The following is a 23243-nucleotide window of genomic DNA, read 5'->3' on the forward strand; positions in this document are numbered from 1 at the left end:
CTTTTCTGGTGTTTTATTTCATTATTACTTTGAAAAGTTGCTATTATTGCTTCTGTACTCTTGTTTCTAATTTGAATTGGTTGAATTTGAGAAAATCATACTGGAGACTGAAAAGGATGCAGCCCACATTATCACAACATACACGATGGATAAACATACTCATGCTGGGCTTGAGGTGCATGGCTCTACTGACATTAGTTCTGCAATAACAGAATATTATTTTCTGTTATCTCACTTAAAAGTATATTACACAACTGCACAAAGAATCCGGAAAAATGAAAAAGCCTGTTGTTTTTCTAAAGATTCCTTTTACAGCATAGTATTCTGAAAAAAATGCATTGAACAGAATAACAGCATCATCTGTATTGGGTATCTACCCAAGAGAAGACTTGCTTCTAATAGTAGATGACACAGTTAACTACTTCACTGCAGCACTGAATAACAAAAGTATGTGTGTAGACATCATGGTTAGCTATACTGCCTTCAGGAGCAGTTAACCATCAGTGATAATATTCATGAATTGGGGATCAGAGGAGGTAGGTGGACACAAGCACTCAAACCTGCTCCTGTGTTCTCCAGTGAAGATGGCTGGGAATGCCCAAGAGCAGTGGAAGTCACTGAGAGCTCCTGGGTGGTACCACCCCAGCCAGTCTGATTTTTTTTAAAGCAGTACCTCCACCACCAATGCTTTCTCAGATGCCACCAGGAAATACAGGAGGAGACTGGCTGACTATTGGGAAAGGTTTTGCTGGACAGTTCTGGAACATCAAGACTCTTGTGATATATCATTGCCAGGCAAGATATATCAAACAACTACAAAACAAATCCTGTTTATTCAAGACAGCTGTAAATTTGAAGTTTTCAGATATGAAGCCCCATGTGTCACTGTCTACGGGTGATTGATCCTGGCTGAGGACGTTGGGACCAGGGGCGAGATGGCAGGGTGGGAGCAGGAACAGGAGTCCAGAAGCCAGGGGTCTGAGAGTCAGGAAGTAGGGAGTCACAAAGTCAAGGGTCTGAGGGTCAAGAAGCAAGGAGTCATGAAGTCGAGGAGCAAGGAGTCACAAAGTCAAGGGTCCATGGGTCGAGAAGCACGGAGTCAAGAAGCCAAGGTCCGAGGATCAGAAAGCAAGAATCCAAATGCAGCAAGGCAGGAAACATGTTACTGTGGCCAAGAGCCGAAGGGAAATGCTGACCTTATATCCCTTCCCAGCTCTTGCCACCAGGTTCCGTGAGTTACCAATCGGCCTCACCTGTGTGGCCATGCCTTGCCTCTCCAGAACAAACTTAGGAAGGCCTCAGTCCTGCGAAGCCCTACTGGTCACAGGATCTGGCTCCTGCACGCACTTCTGACACCATGCTGCAGAGCAAACTGCTTTTAAAACTGATATAACTTTTCAAAATTTACATTCAGCTGCTCAAACAGAAAATTATGAATGTGAGAAAGTTATTTGTTTCAAATTTGGTGTACTGTATGTAGTTGCATTTTTAAATGTGAGTCGTAACAGATGTAGAATTGGCTCAAACATAGTTGTCCTCCCACAACTGCAAGCATGCCTAAGAGAAGTAAATGCAGTAGATGAGCTATTCTCTTTAATGCCCTCCCAATTCACAAATTCTGACTATGCAGTTGTTGCAGGCTGCAAAATCATTCCTGTCAAAACATAAAGGCTAACAAAATTCCTTTTCATAACTGTTTTTATCCAAGCACCTGCATAGATTTATATGAAAATGCAAAAACTGTTGTATTTAATTAGCAAGCCTTATCCCATAGTTAAAATGGGTTATTTTTATTAAACTTTAAGGTAGTGATGTTCAATTCTCTTTAATTAAAGAGCTTCTCTTTCATAGCTCATAAGCTTTTAAATCATATCAACATTTAAAATGCTTATGAACTCAGCTATATTTCTGCATTGCAAAGTAATTTTTAGACTGTGTAATTTAGACTATTAAGTCATTTTAGACTATACTATGAACTCTAATATTCTATAGCTCTGTGTGTGTATGAGTGTGTGTGTGTGTGAGAGAGAGAGAGAGACAGTGCGATCAGCCTGGTACGCACATCATGTTAATCCAAACCACAGCTTAGTGAAAATGCATGAGCACTTAGGCTCCTAAGGAGGAAAGTGGCTGCTTTGCTCTTCTCCAGTCATTTTGCTGCTGCACTGTGCTTAGCTAAGCCATGGCTTGGCCTGATGTGTTGTGTGAACTGAGAGTTGTGGTTTAGCTCTCTAGAGACTAAATGTGCTGAAATGAAGGTTTGTTCTTAGTTTCTGACTTATGGTTTATGTCAAAGAGCTAAATCACAAGCCCAAGTTCAGATGACACACTAAGCCAAGCCATGGCTTAGCTTAGCACAGTGCAGCAGCAAAACAACCAAGCAGTAGCAAAGTGGCAGTGATTTCCTCTCCATGCATATACCCTAGGTCATTGTTTGGCTTAGTGTGATATGTGAACCAGGCCAGAGAGCAAGACAGATAGACCATAATTGCTTTTGCCGCTTAAGTTCTTAGCAAGAATGAATATATTTTGGAAGATTTCTGTTGCCATAGTTCAAGATGGAGAGTTGAAAAATTAGCTGGAAATTGTTTATTTACTTCTCATGTTTGTAGTTCCTTTTATACCTAGAGATTGGTAGTTTATCTTCAAAATGCGGAATCAAGTTTAATAATGCTAATAATATTCTGTTTTAAAACTAGTCATTGTAGTTTATAGAACTAGAAAAGAAAATGCAGTATATTATTTTTCTAATTTTTCTATTTTTCGAGTTGTAAATCTAAACGTATGTCCAGATGCAGCTTACTTTGCTGTACTACAATAAAGCTTTCTTCTGATAGGACCAACAGAATTAACCTACCGTGCCATCCTTGGCAGCTGTTTATTCTAATTAGGCTTTACATTCTGATCTAATATTTTCACCTTGTGTTGGTTAGCATTGCTAGAAACATTGTTTTTCAAATGACATCAGTGTGCAGCATATGGAAACTGGTGTTTTAATACATTCTTACCTTAAGCAAAGAGCTACTTCACATAATTGTTGCTTTCCCTGCTCTAATAGCATTACAATAGGAACTAATTCATATTCAACATGCAAATGTTTAATAACAATATACAGTGGTGCCCCGCAAGACGAAAAACTCGCAAGATGAAAAACTCGCTAGACGAAAGGGTTTTGCGGTTTTTGAGCTGCTCCGCAAGACGAATTTCCCTATGGGCTTGCTTCGCAAGACGAAAACGTCTTGCGTTTTTTGCAAGTTTGTTTCCTTTTTCTTAACACCGTTAATACAGTTGCGACTTGACTTCGAGGAGCAACTCATAGAACGCGGTGTGGTAGCCTTTTTTGAGGTTTTTGGTGATTTTTGAAGCTTTTCCAAAACTTTTCCGACACCGTGCTTCGCAAGACGAAAAATTCGCTAGACAAAAAAACTCGCGGAACGAATTAATTTTGTCTTGCGAGGCACCACTGTACGGTAATACTGTACTTGTATTTATCAAAGAAAAAGTTTTAGCTAGATGGCGCTGTTGAACAGGTGCTTGTATAGATTCTGGGAATGTAAAGCACTTTGCAGTATGACACCCCCCCCAAGCTTATTTTGCCAGTATACTGGCATCTTCACACTTTGAACAAAACACCTCTCCCCACACCCGGGCAATGATTTTTAATCCTGGCTCACATAGATCCTACTTTGCCTAGTCTAAAAGAAGATGGTGTCTCATTTACCCTTTTCATAGCTGGAAGCATGCTGAATGTTGTGTTGCAGTCTTAGAGCAATCACTATCCTGTATTTTGCTAAGCAACAGCTATCTACCCAGCCTTCCTATAACTACCGAGATCTGCTATGTTTTACCTCTCCTACTAGAATACTTTGCCTGTTGCTCACTACTTTCAACATTATCAAGTTCTCAATCTGTCCCATCTATGTGAATAGTGCTGCTGTTCTTGATTATGGAAATATGTGTCTTAGAAGGGGTGATCTGAATAAAAGCAGTGTACTGCAAGCACCATTTTCAGTGACACCCTATCCATGTAAACAAATTAGAGGTGACATTCTAGATAACAAGCTCATACAAACAACCTTGGAACCACTGGATTATGTAAACAAGTCTGGGTAGTTCTGAATCTTTCTCTCATCTGAGCTTGAAGAATTCTTACAACTGCAGTTAAGGAAGAGGAAAAATATTACTAAGAAGAAAATGTGTTCTATTTTGTATTGGTCACATTTGATTAAACATCCCCTGTGAGGTTTGAGAGTTGTGGAATACTAAGTGCTTTAGGCAACACAATAGAATAAATCTACTGTGAAATCTATGTGGACCATTTAAGATTTATGCATGAAGGGGGCCAGCCCTCTACTATGTTCATGGAAGTACATGTCTGATCATAAACTGCAAAATATATGCACATCACACTGATTTACTATAAAGTTCATTGCTGCAGATTCCCTGCACTTTTTAATGCCATTATATCCAAGGGAAGAATGCTGGTACAAAGGTACTGTGTTGTCAGTTTATGGCCTCAGGGAAAAGTTGGATTAAAATAGCTAGTCAAAACTGATTAGCCTGTTTTGTTTTTAACATTGGGTGCTTTAACGACAATGGTACAAACCTCTGGGTTTGCCCCGCATCTGAGATAGCACCACAGAATTAGGCATCTTTTAAGATATAATGGAAACATGAAAATACCATACAGAGAAAAGCTTTCAAACATGGAAGAAACAAAGCACAAACATAAGGGAGATTATTACAGTTGTCTTTCACAAAACACCCAATAGGTTTAGGTCTCATCTGCACCATACATTTAAAGCAGTATCATACCATTTTAAATAGTCATCCCTCAAGAATCCAGGGAATTGTAGTTTATTATGGATGCTGTGAGTTGTTAGGAGAACCCTGTTCACGTCACAGAGCTGCAGTTCTTTGGGTGGTTTAACAATCAATTCCTCTTCCTAGGAAACTCTGGTAAATGTAGCTTTGTAAGAATAAAATGGGAATTATATTTCTCACAGAAAATGTTTCTTTGATGATGTTTTGAAGGAAAAGGTTGCTTCACACAGATGTCTGGAAGTTCTAAATGTAAGGGGCAGTGGGGGGAGTGCCTTTTGAGGAAACAGGAAACCTTCAGTTAAATGAGTGGCATTGCAGCTTAGGAGTGAAAGTCACAGGCAGGGATGTACCTGGCCAGTGTAGGGATTTAAGGAGGGTGTCATGAGATTAGTGCAGTGAGAGAGATTAATTATTTTGGCAACAGATGTGAGGGGACCAAGCTGAGACAGCAGCAGACCAAAGAGAATATTTCAGAAGCCTAGAGGGGGGCCAGGCCATGAAGCAAAGTTCTTGCTGAGGGGACAGTGACAAGCCAATGTTGTACATGACTTGGCTACTCAGTATGGGGGACAAAGGAGAAAGAAGAGTTTAAGGCTACGTGCCTGTTCAACAGGATGGATAGCAATTCAATGCATAAGGAAAGTAAGCTAGGAGAGAGGGCTGGGGAGGAAAGAGAAGTTTATTTTGGATCTATTGAACCTGAAATGATGGTGCATGCAAGTAAAGCTATCAGAGGGCAGTTGGAGTTGTGGGATTGAAATGAAGGGAACAAGTTGGTGGAGGGGAGAAGGGAGTGTCATCTGTGGCTAGATGGTACTGAAAGCTGCCTTTAGATGTCTTCTAAAAGTTTGGTAGTTGTTCTTCTCTTTGACATCTGGTGGGAGGGCTTAGCATGTAGATTGGAAAGGAGCAGCAGATCCTTGAGGACCCCCAACAGAAAGAGGGAAAGCAGGGGGTTTCTACCTATGGAAACACTTGAGAGAATGATTAGGTAGGTATGAGAAGAATCAGGAAAGAACATAATACAGACACTTAGGGCATAAAGGCAGTAAAGCAGAAGAAAGTGATCAACTGCCTCAAAGGAAGGGAACAGTAAGAAAAATGACGACAGAGAACATTTTAAGAGTTTGCATTGGGGCATTGTGAGGGCAATTTCAGTAAAATGTAGAGGGCAGAAAGCAGACTGCCTTGGATTCCAGTCTAAAGGAAGAAGCAACGTATTTTGCAAAGAGTAAGAAAGGGGAAGAAACAGGGCAGGCCTTAGAGCAGACGTTGTGGACTACAACTCCCTGGACTACAACCCCCATTATCTCTGACCACTGGCCACGATGGGAGAGTCCAAAACCTCTGGAGAGCACCACATTGGCTACCCCTTCCTCAGAACTATCAATGGCAGACAACAGGCACCGAGAAATCCTAGAGCTGCAGTAATGCTTCTTGCCCAAATAGATGCCGAACAAGAAGGTGAGCTTCCGTTGATAGCGTCCTAAGCCAGCTATTTTGTTTTTCTCCGGCTGCAGTGGCGTGATTCCTCGCCTCTCTCCTTTTGCATGCTATTCACGTCGTAGGATAATACCCAACACCTGCCTTTTAAACGCATTTTAAAGTTCGGCCACCAGCTCAAAGTGGCTTGCATTGTGAACCAGGCATGCACAAGGAGGGGGCTGGTGCCGTTTTGTTCAGATGCCCCGATACAAATATATTAAGTATCTGGTCACCTTTCCCCCACAGTCCGCAGGTCCTTCCGCGTATAAGAGCGGGAAAGAGCAGAGGCAGCGGCGCCTGCGGTCCCACACTCGGCGCGTGCGCGCTGCCTCTGCTTCGCACGTGAGGGCAGGCCGACGCTCGGGGCGGGCCAGGCGCTTGCAGACGCCTCCCCTTGGACGCGCGCAGGGCCGGGCCCCAGGGGGCGGCAGCCGCACGAGCAGCGACGGCGGCGGCAGCAGCAGCAGCAGCAGCAGCAGCAATGACTGGCGCCGGCAGCTCGATGGGGTCCGGGCGCTGCTGCTGCTCTGTGGCGAAGGCGCTGCTGCTCTTCCTGCTGCTGCTGTCGCCGCCGCCGCTGTTCGACGCGCCCCCCCAAGGACAGGTCCGCGCAGCCGGGCTCCTCTTCCCCGGTTCGTATGCGCAGCAGGGTGCCATTCCCCCCTCTCCTCCCAGGTTGAAGGCGTCCGACGGGGCTGGCGCGGGTGGTTTGGGTTTAGTTTGTGTGTGTTTGCAGAGCAGGGTTCCCAAAGGCTTTTTGGCTGCAGTGGGCAAAGCTGAGGGGAAGGGATGTTTCCCAAGGGCGCGCGCCCCTTCTGCGAATGCGAAGGACTCGACGCCCCGTCGGGAGTTTAAAAAAGTTTAAGCTCGTTTTGTCGACCCGCGCACGCACAGGCTTCGCGGGATAGTTGGGGAAGCCCAAGCTCATCTCTCCATACGAGGGGCATTATCGTTGGCCGCGCTCCACCTCACAAACAACACGAGTTGTTCCGCTGGCTGCAGCTGCTGCTGCTGCTGCAAGAGCCTGTGCTGGTGTTTACAGTACACAGTCATTTGCAGTCAAGTTCCATTGATTTCAGTGTCTCTAACTTCCAGTAATTCAGGAGATTAGACCTGTCAGTTTGCTGCTGCTGCTGCCACAAAATGCCGTGGCACGTTGGAGAAGCGGTGGTGGTGGTATGAGCTTTTGTATGTAGTAGACTCATAGCTCTGATAAATGGGCTGCGTTCTGCCTGGAAAATTAAGCTCTTGATGAGCAAGACAATAGGTTTTCTTATATGCAGGTATAAAAGCTTACACATATTGTAACTTTTCTCAAGTTGTAGAGAAGGGCTCGTCCCATCTACCAGTTGTTTTTTTAAAGCAATTGACTAAAATTAGTAGGAAAAGCTAAGGCTGCAATGCATAGTATACATGGTTACCTGAAAGAACCCCATTGAATGCAGCGGGGGAGTGGGCTTACTTTTGAGTACACATATACGGACTGTAGTGTTAATAGTACAGTGCACCCAAAGGTTTTCAGTTGCAGTACTTGTTAGAATTGAGTTCTCAGTGTGTGTTGCATAATGCATAAAATACACTTGGTGTTGTACAAATAGATGTGATAACTTTTAACTGGGGAAAATTATTGGCTTACATTGATTTGTAACGTTGGCTATGATATAGTTTTTGGCTTTATGGGAGAAATAGTGTTTGTTTTAATGTTTTCACCCTACTAGAAAGTAACTATTGCTAAAACATATAACAAACCACTGAAAAAATGAAAAGATGTTGATATAGAATAATAAAATTTGATTAAATATTAAGTTTATTTTTTACACTGTTGCCACTACCATACTTAAAGCCTATTGTATTTTATTGAGTTTTTCAAAAAATTACTGTGAGTAAACATATTTCATAGGAAAAAAGCATCACCAAGTAGGTAGAATAACTAGATTTACATTTGCTGCACTTTTATGAGGTATTTCATGCATTTTTTTGTAGTTGTTGCTTTTTAAGTAGACTTACATGGAAATATACTTTAATAGCTTATCTTTCAGATTTAAATGAAATTTGCAGTACATATACCTTTTTCTGTGATGATCATGGCCCATGATAGATACTCTTAGTGATGGAAGTTGAGATAAAAAGTATTCTAGGGTATTGGTGCATGTTCTTTTTTGTACTTTATTTGCAGAGTAGTATACTGATCCTGAGTATACTGATCCTGAACACATTCACTTGAAAACACGTTTGTGGATTTAAAGGAAAAACACTTTCAAGTAAATGCTGGTGACTTAAATAAAGTCAGAGTTTTGAGAACTGGAATGCCATTCATTGGAAGCTATGATGTGAATGTTTGCAGTTTGATATAAAATTGTTTTGCAGTTGGTGCATATGCTACATAAGCAGACTATATTGTTTCCTGCTAGTATTTCTGCTTTGTTTTCTTACCTATCAATTTTATATAGATCCTTTTTTTCTGTTTTGCTGCTGCTGCTGCTAAGACGTTGGGACTCTTGTCAGTGATGGTTCTAGGGCAAATTCACCTGATCAAATTGTCATGATGCAAACTGAGTTTAATTCAGTGTGTGACGAGAACTGATCATGAAGGGGTCTCATTAATTTTCAGTTTGCAACTAAATGCATCCGTTGGGACACCAGCATCAATTATTTAATTTTTTTAGCTGCTGAGTGACTGAATACTTGCAGTTTTCTAAGAGGATAGTTCTGTTTGTTAATTTGGTTACACTTTTTGTGTTATTGCCTTCTAAACCTTCTCTTTTACAACAGTGATTTTAATTCTCCAACCCCCTTTTCTGTGCTATTTATCCACCCCCTGGATTGTTCCTTTTTCCTGCTAGTTACTACTTTGGCTGGGCTTTAACTACTCTCTGTTTTCACCACTTGTGACAATTGAGATCTATTTTAGCTTTTTGAGGGACTCCTTAGTGTATGTGTGACATCAGATTATAATTGCACAATCATACAGCACTATCATTGGCATGAAAATAGGAATAAGTGTAACTTGAAATATAGTGCATTCTCAGCATGCTTGCAAGAACAATGCTAATGAAGAACCTAGGGCATTATCGGACTTGTTCTGTACAGAACAAAAAAAGAAGAGCATCTGTTTTACTTATTTATTTTATTAAATAGGCATTCAGTAGAAATTCCCCCAGTGATCTATATTAAAACAGGCTTCCTCAACCTTGGCCCTCCAGATGTTTTGAGACTACAATTCCCACCACCCCTGACCACTTGTCCTGCTAGCTAGGGATCATGGGAGTTGTAGGCCAAAACATCTGGAGGGCCGAGGTTGAGGAAGCCTATATTAAAGGAAAAGAGTGTGGGAGGAATTCAACATAGCACCATGGCACTGGCAAATGTGCATAAGCATAAGCATTTCGGCTTGCCAGATGGCGTGATCCCTCCTCTTGTGCCCTCACATGCTTTTCTGGAGGTTGTCTTAACCCCTGTAGTCAATTGTGGGGCATATGGGAAGAAGAGGGAAGAAGCCCATTATCACTAGTGGTAGCCCTTGTTCACACTTTTGCTAATGAAACTCATTAGCTGAATCCAGCCCTATATATTAAACTACAGCTAAAGCAAATATAAAAACATCAGTAGTGTTAAAATTAAGTATGAAAGGTGTGGGAGAAAAGATCTTTGTTTAGTACTGAAAATAAAACAGAAATAGCCAGGTCTCTTGGGAGACCATTCTATGTGCAACCACTGTGAAGGCCCTCTGCCTGCTAGCCACCTTCTTCAAACTTAACACAATAATAAATGTCTCCTAATAAGTATTTTTTTTTTGTATCAAAAAGCAAATATTGCAAAAGTTTGGTGCCTTGCTAGGTATGTGTTATTTCTGTTTGGTACACTTTTTTCCCTTCCTGAAGTTTTCGTGCAACCCAGCATCCTATACATACACATTTCCATCCTTTATCTGAGAGTTTTGCATCTTCCTAGCTGCCCTGCTCTGAAATTCCTGCCTGGATCATTTAGCTGTGAACATCCTTTGTGAGTTGTTGTTTTTGGAAAGGTGACTGCTGACATGTGCTTGAGTGATGCTTCTTACCAGATGAGACTTCTGGTTTTCAGTGCAAAAAGCTAATTTTGGAACAGTTTTAAAAAACACACACCATTGAATAAGCATCTGTTTAATGGAAAGTAAAAGTTTAATGTTTCTGTGGCCCTGACTTGCCTAAATGTTCATTTCTATAAAACGCCATTTGTTAGTATTTCTTTCCAATCACATTTTATGACAGTGATGTCACAGTAATAAAGTCATATTTCTTCAGTAACTGGTTAGTATACTGCAGTTGAAATGTATTTACTTTTCAGGGCTTTCCCCCCTTGGAAATCAGTACTCCTATCTCTGTAGGGAACTGTGCAGTATCTTACAAGCTATGAAAATATGATAGCTAGCTTGAAAACCCTGCATGTGTTGACTGCCTGAATATGGCCAACTGGTAATGGATCTACTATGAAACCACTGCTAGGTGTGGGGGGTTGAAGTTTTTTTCTATGCACCTGCTTTAATCTCAGTCATATCAGTAAGTAAATGCACATAGACATCTGGGTTACATTCAGGAAACTTCATTTCTGGCCTAGCTCTTCCAGCTGGGTGAGGTCCACAAAGATGCCATTTTGCTAACTAGGGGCCCAGTCCAGCGAGCTACATTTATGAACAACAAAATGATAAATGATGTTCAACATAAGTAAGTTTAAAGTGATAATGCACACTGGGGCAACAAATCATAACCTCATGTAGACAAGGATTGGGTTTTAACTGTCTGACTAAACAGTGAAGAGTTATTGATGTCATGCTGAGTGGCTAAATGAAAATTGCAGTAGTGCACAGCAGTGGTGAAAAGGCAAATTCATGCTAGGTATTACTAGGAAAGGGACAGAAAATAAAACTGCTGGTATTGTAACATATCTGTTGGTGGCACATTTGGAACACCGCAGAATGGACTAGCTGTCCAGTCTCAAGAAATAGTATAGCTGGAAAATGTGCAGACCTGGGCTTCCAAAATGGGAATGTGATAGTCGCTTGTCTATGAAGAAAGGCAAGAGCATTTGAAGCTTGTTTGTCAGGGGTGGGCAGTGGGGAGAAGTCAACTGAGGAGGACATGATGGAGGTTTAGTAATCCATGCTGCTTCTGTTCACTTTACTCTGACACATAACAGCCAAGACATAAAAGGGCCTTGCAGTGGGAGTAGCAGGAGTTCACTATGGTCCAACTGAGTGCTGTTTTTTCTGAAATTGTAGAGGCAAGTCGGCACTTCGCGAGTGGGTGGTTTGGATAGGGCTGCTGCCAGTGCCATACGAAGAACAGGCATGTTTCTGAAATAGTTGAGTGGGGAAAGGACGCTTGCTATGTACAATTAAAAGTGAGGACTTCTAGAAAAGTACCAGCTAGAGACTCGTGAGCAATTTCATTTCCTACCTCCTTTTGCCCTACGTCTCTGTACCTTAGTCAGCATCTTGAGTGGGGCAGCCAAACAAACGGTAGTTAAATAAGGCTGTTGGGTTGTGATCTAATGCCAACCCATGGTTAAAGCAAGCCACAATTTGTCAGCCAACAAATCATAACTTGATGCGAGAAAGTAAACCATGGTTACTCATGGTTGGTCCACACTTTATCTAAACAAACAATGGCTTAGCATTACATGTGAATGCCGACATGGAGTGGTTCTTTTGCATCCCAAAGTGTGTCTTTGCTAGTGCTAAATATTCCTGGCTGTGGTTCGCCCTGATCTCCTTAAGACGGGAAAGGATTCGTGCAGAAGTACCTTCAAGCTGTCCTAGTATGCTAAACAGTTTTGTAAAGGTAACAGTCATTTGTATATTATGCTTTGTATTTAGCAGTTGTATATGAGAGGAAGATGCTACTTTAATAAGCAGAACCATCTTACAATCATAAGTTCACATTTTGTCTGTGAACTTCTGAGTGGGACACATCACTTGCATGTATTTTTACTGTGTTGCATTTCTTTTCACAGATGTGGACGAATGTACCCAAGGGATTGATGACTGCCACCCAGATGCAATTTGTCAGAATACTCCAAAGTTGTACAAGTGTACATGTAAACCAGGTTACAGTGGAGAAGGAAAGATGTGTGAAGGTATGTATGTGCTTTGTAGTTTTACACTAAGTATGCTTAGTCCCCCTCTTTACTAGCTAAAGCTGAATAAACTATGCTGAAGAAACTAATATATGTATGTTTGTACTTTAAGTTGCTGATTACAGTTTAAACTTTTTCACAATGGGTACAGGAAGCACTGTCAACACCATTCAGACACCTGTGTAATGCAAATTGGTACATGATTATAATAACAACCAAAGGCAGGTAAATCAGTTCAAAACATAATCCAATGAATAGCATAGTTGGATTAGATGAACAATGCATCACTTAAAATAACCATAAAACAATCTGTTAAAATATACAAATTAATAAGATGTAATAACCATACTAATACAATAGCAAGCAGCCACTGCATGGTAATTTTATACCAAATTGTACAAAAACTAACAAATTTTCATAGAGACTAAATTGAATTATATGCACACAGTTCCTAGCAGCTTGATCATATAGTATAAAATGCATTGCAATTAATAAATCCATACTATAATGTGTATAATAAGTTGTAAAGGCTAAAAATTAAAGTGCATATATTTCAGAGCAGCTTGATCATATAAAGTTTATAGAAAACATACCCCCTTCTTCTGTCCTCACAGGAAACTACTTTTATTTCAGTGAAAAGTGGCTTTGATCACCTCCTTCACTGTGGCCTCTTGCCCCAGATTCCCATTAAATCCATCCAATAGCCTTATACATAGAGATGTTTTCTTAAGGATTTGTTCAGGTTACTTAAAAAAGATAATATTCTTGTTTAAGCCTTGAGGGAATTGTGTAACCTTAGCCTAGAAAAGAGGAGACTGAGAGAAGATACAATAGCCATCTTCAAATATCTAAACTGGGCTGTCACATGGAAGATGGAGCAAGCTTGTTTTCTCCTGCTCCAGAGGGTAGGACTCGAACCAGTGGATTTAGGTTAAAAGAAAGGAGATTCTGACTAAACATTAGGAAGAACTTTCTGACAGTAAGAGCTGCTCAACAGTGGAATGGACTTCATTGGGAGATAGTGGACTCTCTTTCGTTAGAGGTTTTTAAACAGAGGCTGGATATCCATCTGTCATGGATGGATTTAGTTGAGCTTCCTGCATTGCAGAGGGTTAGACTACATGGCCCCTGAGATCCCTTTCAACTCTACAATTCTAAGTGATTAATGGTGATTTAAATTAGACAGGAAAATAATCCAATAATGTTGGTTAGGTAGATAGAGGTAGTCCATGGTTAATAAGTAAATAGAGTCAAGAGTTCATTCAGGTTCCTTAAATACAAAGGAGGTGAATAAGGATTAATTAGTTAGTTTATTCAGAAATTCATTAAATGAAGAGCAAAGAATAAATCCAATATGGGTTAGTTTATAGAAAAGGGCGTGAGCCAAAAAAAATAGTATACGGCAATCAAAAGTTCATAAAGGTTCATTAACTGCCTGAGGGTGATTCTATATTTTTGTTTAGAGTTTTTAAAGAGTTGATCATTTCATAGAATTCATTCATTGAATGAATGAATATTCAATGAATGAATATAAGAAATCCACTTCTAACCATATAAAAAAATCCACTGTATTCAGATTACACACATACACATATGTTCATATAAACATTAACATTTGAATCTGATGGTTTCACTTTTATCTTGCCTGTGCATGTTTTGCATGGAAACTTTCTTTGAGAAGAATTTGGTTTCCAGATTTTAAACTGATCCTGAGATTTCTACAAGATCTTACTTGGGTGAAAGGGAGGGGAGGCAGGTGATTGCTACAGCAGAAGCCTGTAGTAACTTATTTTTTCTCCCTCTGTGCACCATATAATGGAGTGTGGTGCAGGACATTCCCAGCTGGATATGTAAAACTCTTAAAATAATATCAGAGCAGCACATAAAAAGGTTAATGCTTTATGTTACTGTTGAGAAATTGTCAATACTCTGTTGAACTTGCTTTATTTGAAAGGCAAATATGATCTAAGATAGCAGTAAATGCTAGCATTTATATAATATAGTCATGTCATGACCTGTCTACAGCAAACAAGCAGGCATCCATCATATTGACTTTTGCTTTATTTCTCAGACATTGATGAATGTGATAATGACTTCAATGGAGGCTGTGTGCACGAATGTTTCAACATTCCAGGCAATTATCGCTGCATGTGTTATGATGGCTTCATGTTGGCTCAGGATGGCCATAATTGTCTTGGTAAGGATTGTGCTACAATGAGTTCCAGCCTCAGTGCTGAATGCCACCTATATTTTCTTATGAGCATGAAAAAATTTAAGATGGTTGAATAAAAGCAATGTTATCTTAATGAGAAAAATCTAAAAGGTGGTTTGGTCATTTGGAGTTTTGCCATCTCTGAAATGGAGGTGCTACTGTTTGAGTGCATATCTAGAAATAAATGACAGAAAGGAACCAGAAGATCATTGTTTCCAAACCAAAGGCCTAAGCAATATGCTTCATGCACAGTTGACTCATTATTACAAAATGCTTGGGGGAAGTATTTGGGTTGCATTCAATGTAATAGTGCTGCTAAGGTTATGTCAGTGCAAAGACTTTTCCTTGCACCACAGAATGTTCTCCCCCTCTCCTCCCCCACAAATCTGTTCTGGTGGTTCCTCTAACCCTCTGGAAGAGCTTTTTGGGGACAGCACTGGGTGTGCAAAACAGGACGGACATCACTTACACTAGTGGCAAAAGTTAGTTGAATATTGCCCTGGAAAAGTATAACGGTCTCATTTCTCTCCCCCACAATTCTGTACTTTTAAGAGTATGGCTCCTGGGTTCTTGTATGCAAAGCGTTGCAGAAAGATTTAAAGGCACTGGAAGGTCATAGCCATTGTGCCTCCCACCCTGTTGACCCACCAGTCCGTTTGTCCACATTCTTCTCCTGTCCACTGTTACAGCCCTATTTAAGAAGTGCTGCTGTCCTTGGTTGAAATTGATGTAGCTGTTGAAACCTGTCAGAAGAAAATGGTAGCAATACTCTTGGCAAGTATAAGACACAGCATATCACAAACACACGCATATACACACATGTGTTTTGTGTGTGAGAAGGAGCGATGCCTAATGTTTTGAATAATCACTCAAGACTTGGGAGGTCCAGAATATCTTATGAGCTTCTCTTTCTCCTATCCTCTCCCCACCTTCCCCCTAAGATCCAATTAATTCAATTAATTTCATTTCTCCGGTCTTCTTCCTTACTTCCTAAGGATATTTTGAGGTAGAATACATTACGGGATTGTTGCTACTTGCTTGAAGTTGTTTCAGTGCCAGACCCTAAGGTTTGCCATAGAGTTTGCGGCCAACCACCTTGGAGACAGGTGTGTGGGAAGCTCAAGAGAAGATCGCCAGAGAGTCAAAAGGCAACAAGACTCTCCTAAAGCTGCTGGGGAGGGTTAGGTTCAGTGATCAGGGAAGCCAAAGGGAACACAGAATGAAAGAAAAAGAACATTTATCTACATAGAATCTTGCACAGATTTAGCTTCCTTTCCTGTAATTTATATTATACGGTTTTCATTTTTAAAAGGAAAACAAGCCTTTATTCTTTTCGTTGTTTGTGGTTCGGTTTATTCTTTTCTTGGTTTGGAATATGGTTGGAAACACACAGACGGTAAAATAAGCCTTTTCATGGTTTAGTGTTGCAGCAGAATGCAATCAGTCTTTTGAACCTTAAGGATGCCTTTTCACAGAAAGCTTACCAAACGTCAAGAGCATTTTTAACATTCAATCAGAATTTTATGTTACGAGGCTACATGCAAATGTCACAAATAATTCCATATTTTGGGTCTAGATAATATGTCGAACTAACACATAAAAAGTTGGAGCATTGCCTGACTTACCAGGGGCCGATCTAAGGATTTGCTTCTCCTTCCCACTCTCACCTGAAACAGATGTTTCAGACAATGAATGAGGAATTAAAAGTGAGAGTGAGAGATGTGGCAGTGCTGCTTAGAGAGAGGAGAAGACTTGCTTTCAGAAGGTGAGAGGCAGCGGCATTTAGGTCATCACCCTCCCAGCCAATCCAACTATTGACTTGTATTGTGCAGTACTGAGTATCACAAAACTGCATTAAATTGCTTTTTTTTTTTTTAACGGAATCCCATATTTATCAGTTCATCAGATAATAGGGAGTCAAACGTTGCTCAAGTGGGTATTATGAAGTTGCCATTGGTCAGATGCTAGTACATTATTGTAAAAAGAAAAGTGGAATGAAGTGTAATGGAGTCCTAATGTAAGGAAGACCTGTGAACTGAATCTACAATTTAAGACTGCTTCCTTAAGTAGGAATAGTTTGAAACAATGAAAGCTACTCAAATATTTTTATTTAAGTATGGTAATTTTTTAAAAGAGTTACATAAAAATGGCATATTAGGAAATGTTCATTAAGAGTATTTGATCATCATCACCATTATTATCATTATTGTCATTATTATCATTATCATCACCACCACCATCATCATTATATTGATCATGCCTGTAGTGTTGAATTCTGTTGTGCCCATCCTACCAGTGAGGAGAAAGGGAGAATAAAGACAACTGGCCAACCTATTGGGTGTTTTATTATCATCATGGCTTAATTGACCTTTCCTATGTGGTTAGTACAGGCTGCTGTGTTGACCAATAACAGCTGGTACAAATCTGCTGCCTCTTATTTTTCAGATATGGATGAATGCTTGCTCAACAATGGAGGCTGCCAGCATATTTGTGTCAATACAGTAGGGAGCTACGAATGTATTTGCAATGATGGATTTTTCCTCAGTGATAACCAGCATACCTGTATTCACCGTTTAGAAGGTAAAGTCTCTCTCCCACCAAACAGAAAGCGTGCCCCACCCTCCCTCCCTCACAAAGTATCCTGAATTGAGCCCTCTAGGTGGTTGGCTCAGTAATGATCTTGACTTGAGTGTGCTTCTGCATGTTGTTCCCATGAGTCACATGGTAACTTGGGTATGTTATATCTGAGTCTTTCAGCAAGTCATATTGGGCATGCTCAAAATTCAAGGGCTAATCCCAGTCTTTAAGATCTCTGGTTTACATGGGACGTAATATACATATACGTAAACATCAACAACAGCAAAAAACACCCAAACCTACCAGACTTACCTGCTTGGTGTTTTTTTGCACTCAGGTTTATGTTTAAACCAAGTTGCTGTTGCTGAATTATGTGGAATAGAAGCTGCTGAAGGGCATTCCTGAGCAGCTACTGAAATAGTGAAAGGTCTCATATCCTCGCTGGTGGACATCTTTGTCCACCAGGGGCAGCTGGGGCTGCATTTCACAGTTACCGTACATGGTTGTTGAAATGCAAGCAATACCTAGAGAACTTTTCCTTTATAAGCAAAAGATCCTAGTGTAAAGAAAGGTTGAATCAATCCAGTGGTAAATAAGTGCTTGATAGGAGAAGAAGAAGGTTTGCTTTCTCTTAAGCTTGCCCATTGAAATGAAGAATGGAAGCAACAGAATACTGCCATTGTCCATTTCCATTAAGCTACATGACCTAAGCATTTGGTAAGGAGAGTTATTTAAAACTCCTAGTTTTAAGACCATGAGTAAATCTTCCACACAGAAATGAAACTGGATGCCTGATTAGAGGCTGCAGTGAACGAAAGTTTAATAGAGACCCTGGGGGCAATAACTTGAAAGTGGTAGTTTTAAATCAGGGAGTTTCCACTGTCTGTGGTTAGTCAGTAGGGCCCGACTGGGTTTAACACAGTGAAAATTTGTATAGGTTTGCAAAGTTGGCAAAGATAAATATAGAATGAAGCCATTCTTTAATAAACCAAAACATTTTTTAAAAAAGAAAACAAACCAGTGTTCAGTCTTCACCTAAAGTGTGTGTTGCGATAATACAACTAGAAGTATCTAAATGGCCAATGGAAGTACAGTAAATATAACATAGCTTGTGGAAAAGCAGAAACATGGACCAAATGAAAATTCTGTGTATAGATAAATGTGAGGTTGGTGAGAGTAGAAGACAGAGAAAAATAACTCAGATAAATTGTGGACATCACATGAATATCCATCCCCATGAATCATTGATTCACATTTTCAGTTGATTCAAGTTTGTCAGAAGTTAAACTGTTTTCAGGTCAGTGAATGGATTATTTTATTTGCAACCAAGGCCCCACCTTAACCTAATGTCTTGAATCTGTGGTTGCTGATACCCAGAAGAAATGGACTCAGACACAACTTCTTCTACTTGATGTAAATAGCTCAAACAGTGCTGAATTAGGCATTTTTTATGCCTTTTATCCTTTCCTAATCTTGGCATAGTTTGTGCTAGAATCCAGAGCGTTTTGCTTTAAATTGTGTATCCATCACATAACAAGTTATCTAATTCTCATAGTACTTTCCAAATACATACTGTACTTTTGAAATGCTGACGCTCCAGTCATCATCTCATTCAAGTTGATATCAGATTTATAAATTTAACTTACAGGTATTGATGCTTGGTGTACAAAGCCCTGTACATCTTGAGACCCAAGCATGTGAAGGAGGGCCTCCCCAGTGCTCTTTGATCTGTTCTGTAGCATCTGCAGGAGAAGTCCACAGAACAGTAACACAGTCCCCCATTTCTGGAGCTTCCTTCTTATGAAGATTCAGTTGTCTCCTGCACTGTTGACACTAAGACAGGCATAGGCAAACTCGGCCCTCCAGATGTTGTGGGACTGCAACTCCCATCATCCCTGACCACTGGTCCTGTTAGCTAGGGATGATGGGAGTTGTAGTCCCAAAACATCTGGAGGGCCAAGTTTGCCTATGCCTGCACTAAGATGTCAATCAAAATGTATTTATTTTGCCAAGCTTTCGGTAGTTAGCTATATGAAATGGGTTTTCTGTGTGCTCTATTGCAGTGGTTGGTTTGTTGATGAATTTTACTTGTTTTAATGGTTTTTATGTTGCTTTTAACAGTTTTGTTACCTGCCCTAGACTCCATTAGGAGGAAGGACTGGATGGAAATACAACAAATAAACATTATTTCATTTCTCTTTTTTAAATTGTTCATAAATAAAGATAGAAACACTTAATCAATGATTAAATAAGCTTTCAACTTCAGCAACTTAGTAGATTTTACATTTATTTTACATTTCAAATAAAGTGTGTTTAACTAGTCAGGCAAAGGGTATATAGTATGTTGTTATTTAATTGTAGTGTTTCGGAATGTGCTGCCCCCACTCAATAGCTTTCAGTAGAAGAGTGCAAGACAACGCCCCCCCCCTCCCCATGCAAAACTAAACAAGTCTCTATTCAGCATTTGAAGTGTTTGTTTGAGTTCAGTGAACTTTACCAAAGTACCTGCTTGAATGATGTCTCCATTGGTTTCTGAATGGCACAAAGAAGTTACACTGTTAGCAGAAATCTAAAGCTGTTAATTCTCTTAATGCTTCTTAAACACCTCTTAGCTAACAGACAGATCACATGGCGTGTTGAAGCTTCCAAATGCCACAAAACACTAGAGTTTAATAAGGCTAATTTGTGATCTTCTGGGATGCAAAGAGTTTGACTGACAGCATAATAGTGATTGCCAGTTTTCATGTGGATATTTTGTGTATTCTGAAGGGTTGGAGGCATCATTGTCTTGTTAGTTTTCTCACTCTGGGAAAGGAATCAAGAAGCCAGCAGAGCAGAATAATCAAAGCCCTTGTAGGCACTCTCCTTTGTTGTCCAAAGCTGCAGCCTTAGAAGGAGTCTATCTGTACCATAAATAGAGGTGTTAAGACGACAGCATGCCTAATTAAAATGTTACAGAGCCTTCAGAGGCCATGTTGTCAGTTCACATTCGTCTTCTTGGAATAATAACGTGGCTGCAGAACAGAGTTGGGTGAAATCCTGCGAGGAGCAGTTCTGCAGATAAATCTGTATGCTTACCTGCAAGCCAAGGCATTTCCTGCCTGATTGACAATTGTTGCATCAGGGGTATGTGTGGACTACATCAGGCATGTCCAAAGTCTGCCTCGGGGGGCCTAATCCGGCCCGCTGCTTGGTTTAATCTGGCCCCTGTCGCAGTTTATTTCCTGGGGTAAAATTTCCCCAAAATCTCAACAACTTGAATTCTTAAACACCATCAATCCTAAAAAAGGTCTACAACTTCGGTTGGGCCTTTGGTTGGCCCCCAGGGCCCTTCACTTCATCAAATCTGGCCCTCTTTGAAAAAAGTTTGGCCACCACTACAGCAACCATGAGGCAGTGTGGTTGTTAATGCACAAGTCACTGACATGTGGCATTTTGGGATAGAGGATCTAGCAGAAATGTGGGTTTCAGTAGGTGTCCTGGTATTAGTTCCTTTGGCCACAGTAGATGCTGCCGCCCGCCTTGATTTTACGTTTCAGTAGCAGACCTACCACAGAGGAATAATATTTAACTGCATTGCATACAGAAGCTTCTGTTTGTGCATTTGAACTTACTGCTGTACCAAAGCCTTTCAGTGGTACCTAGAAATGTGTGTTACCGACTGGTGGAAAAACTGCAACTGGATGTTGCTGAATTTTGCTTGTTTGCTTATGTTTGCTGCTTTGTGAGGTATGGAGGTCTCCTTGCAACCTGTCAATTTTTATTTATTTATGAAAGTGTTCCGTTTCCCAGCACTCAAGCAACTAAAGTTGCTGGGAAGCTGGGAAACAATTATTCTTGGCCCAGGTAGAATGATTATTGTACCAGATGACATTGTGGTTGTGTAAGCGTCAGAGGTATGGCATCAAGAATGTATGGTGTTACTTAAAGGCAATTCATATGTTTACTCCCATATCCGCCCACAACTTTCTGAATATCCTTGTAATGCCTGTTTAAAATGCACTTTCCTCCAATTGTTATTTTCTTTAAAGAAAAACGAAGTATTGGGGGCTCCATTTTGCATGCGCATGCATGCGTGAGAGAGGCAGAGAATGAATTCTGCAACTTGGAGGGATAGCATCTCCATCTTCTGTTATGTAGGTATGGCAGTTGTTTGCATGGATGAAATGCTGAATAGGGGAAATATTCCCCGTGCCCCGCCCCCAATCTCAAGAATGGACTTTTTTACATCGAAAGGTCCTAAAAGAAAGGTTAAATGGGTAGTTTTTATTATGGTTGTTATTGCTGCTACTACTACTATTACTACTACAATTTGTTACCTTCACCCTAAGGTCCTAGGACAAGTTAACAATTATAATGCAACATTAATATTACAACACCCACTGCAGAAACCCTTGTAACGTGCAGGCAATGAATGCCGAACATGCAGGTATTCCTTGGCAGGTGAATAGATACGGAAAGGGTTTTCTGAGTGTAAAAAGGGGGAAAGTTGACCTGAGGGAACAAGATTTTTTTTTATGGCTCTTGGCAGGGACCTTTTTTTTTTATAGAAAGGGATAGATTCTGATATTGAGGTTGCTCTGCAGCCTGGAGCGAGGGATTTGGCCAGTAAAACTGTCCGAGCATTTATTTAAAACCAGTAATGGCCTATTATTGCTACCTAGATTTATTTTTATACTAGCTAGTAAAATGTTAGTATAGTATAGGTTAATCCAGTGTTTCCCAACCTTTTTTGGGCAAAGGCACACTTGTTTCATGAAAAACATCTCGAGGCACACCACCATTACAGCCCCGTGACGTCAGCGCGCAGCGTCACGCCGGGAGGGACATGAATTGCTAGCAAATTACATAATCACCTCCTTGAGGGCTGGCTCATCTTCTCCGAAGGCAGAACCCCATTAACTAACAGCACAGACTCACACCATAGCCAAGACGACGGGGGAAAACCTCAGTCATGCACAGTCATGCACATGTGGGGGCTAAATGAGGACAAAGACCGGGCAGAGAGCAGGGTTCAAATCACCCCACCTGGCCAGGACAATCCCTGGGTGCTCCCTTGGGCCACTCGCCTGACCTACCTCGCAGGGCTGTTGTTGCGAGGATAACATGGGGAGAACCACACGCGCCCCCGGGAGCTCCTTGGAGGAGAAAGCGGGCGATGAATGCAATGCACGAAATATATGAGAGGCGACCAGGTTTTGCAGGTGAGGGGCCCCCGCCAGCCTCCGCTTCCAACACCCGGCGCAACGACGCCGAAGTTTCCCCCCCGGGCTCGGCTCGGGGAGCAGCGCTGCTCCCCCCCGGCTCCCCTTCGCCCTCCCGGCTCTCTCTGCCGCCCACTGGGGACCCCCCTCACCTGCCAAGTCCGGAGCGCCGGTGGAAGTTGCATGCATGCATGCAGGGCGCCGCATTGCCATTGCATTGCACTGCACTCCATGCAACGCCTGCACGCATGCATTGCCTTGCACGCCCGCCAAGGGGTCTCCCCAAGGTCCGATGCGTCCCCTCCGGCGCGGATGCAGCATTGCAAAAATAAAAAACCCCCGACGCAGCCCTACCTGGGGGGCAGCCTCCGCCTCCGCCGCTCCGCCTCCGCGGGGATCCCCGGGCTCCATCCTGCCGCCCAATCTCCGCGGGGGCGCAGGCAGGCTGCGCGGAGTCTGCGCGGAAGAGCCCCTGCCCGCCCGGCCGCCGCCGCCGCGCTCATTCCATGGCCGGGAGAAGAGCGCTTCAAACAAAACGCCCGGCCCGCCAGGCCACGCTGGGAAACGTAGTTTGCGCACCCCGCGCGGGCGCGGAGCCCAAGGGCGAGGGGACTATGGATTCCGGCAGCCCCCGCGCCGGGGACGGAGGGGGAGAGGCCGGGTGCAGGGATGGAGGGACGGGTGGGCGAGCGAGTGAGTGAGTGGCAGCCGCCAAGCCTTGGCCGAGAGCCAGGAAGGGCCTCCCCGGAGGAGGAGGAGGGAGGCGCAGAGCGGGAGGGAGGGAGGGAACCCCAGGGGTCATCTAGTGACGGTGCCCCACTCGAAAA

At 41.8% G+C, this 23243-nt stretch overlaps 1 protein-coding gene across 5 annotated transcripts in view; it reads left to right on the forward strand.

Annotated features, from left to right (window-relative positions):
* The first annotated feature begins 6625 nt into the window (after positions 1-6625).
* SCUBE2 (signal peptide, CUB domain and EGF like domain containing 2) overlaps positions 6626-23243 on the forward strand; it is a 48257-nt gene continuing 31639 nt past the window's right edge. For 2 of the 5 annotated variants that reach the window (XM_083477019.1, XM_083477017.1), the window contains exons 1-4: positions 6734-6941; positions 12301-12423; positions 14495-14620; positions 17081-17215. In XM_083477019.1, the coding sequence (XP_083333145.1) occupies positions 6791-6941; positions 12301-12423; positions 14495-14620; positions 17081-17215 (535 nt within the window). In that variant the 5' untranslated portion in view covers positions 6734-6790. Of the gene's footprint in view, positions 6942-11833; positions 12129-12300; positions 12424-14494; positions 14621-17080; positions 17216-23243 lie in introns of those variants that run through there. The other 3 variants (XM_083477016.1, XM_083477020.1, XM_083477018.1) reach the window with 3 other exon arrangements.

Source organism: Podarcis liolepis (assembly GCF_965112155.1).
Source record: "Podarcis liolepis genome assembly, chromosome: 1".
Taxonomy (NCBI): Eukaryota; Metazoa; Chordata; class Lepidosauria; order Squamata; family Lacertidae; genus Podarcis; species Podarcis liolepis.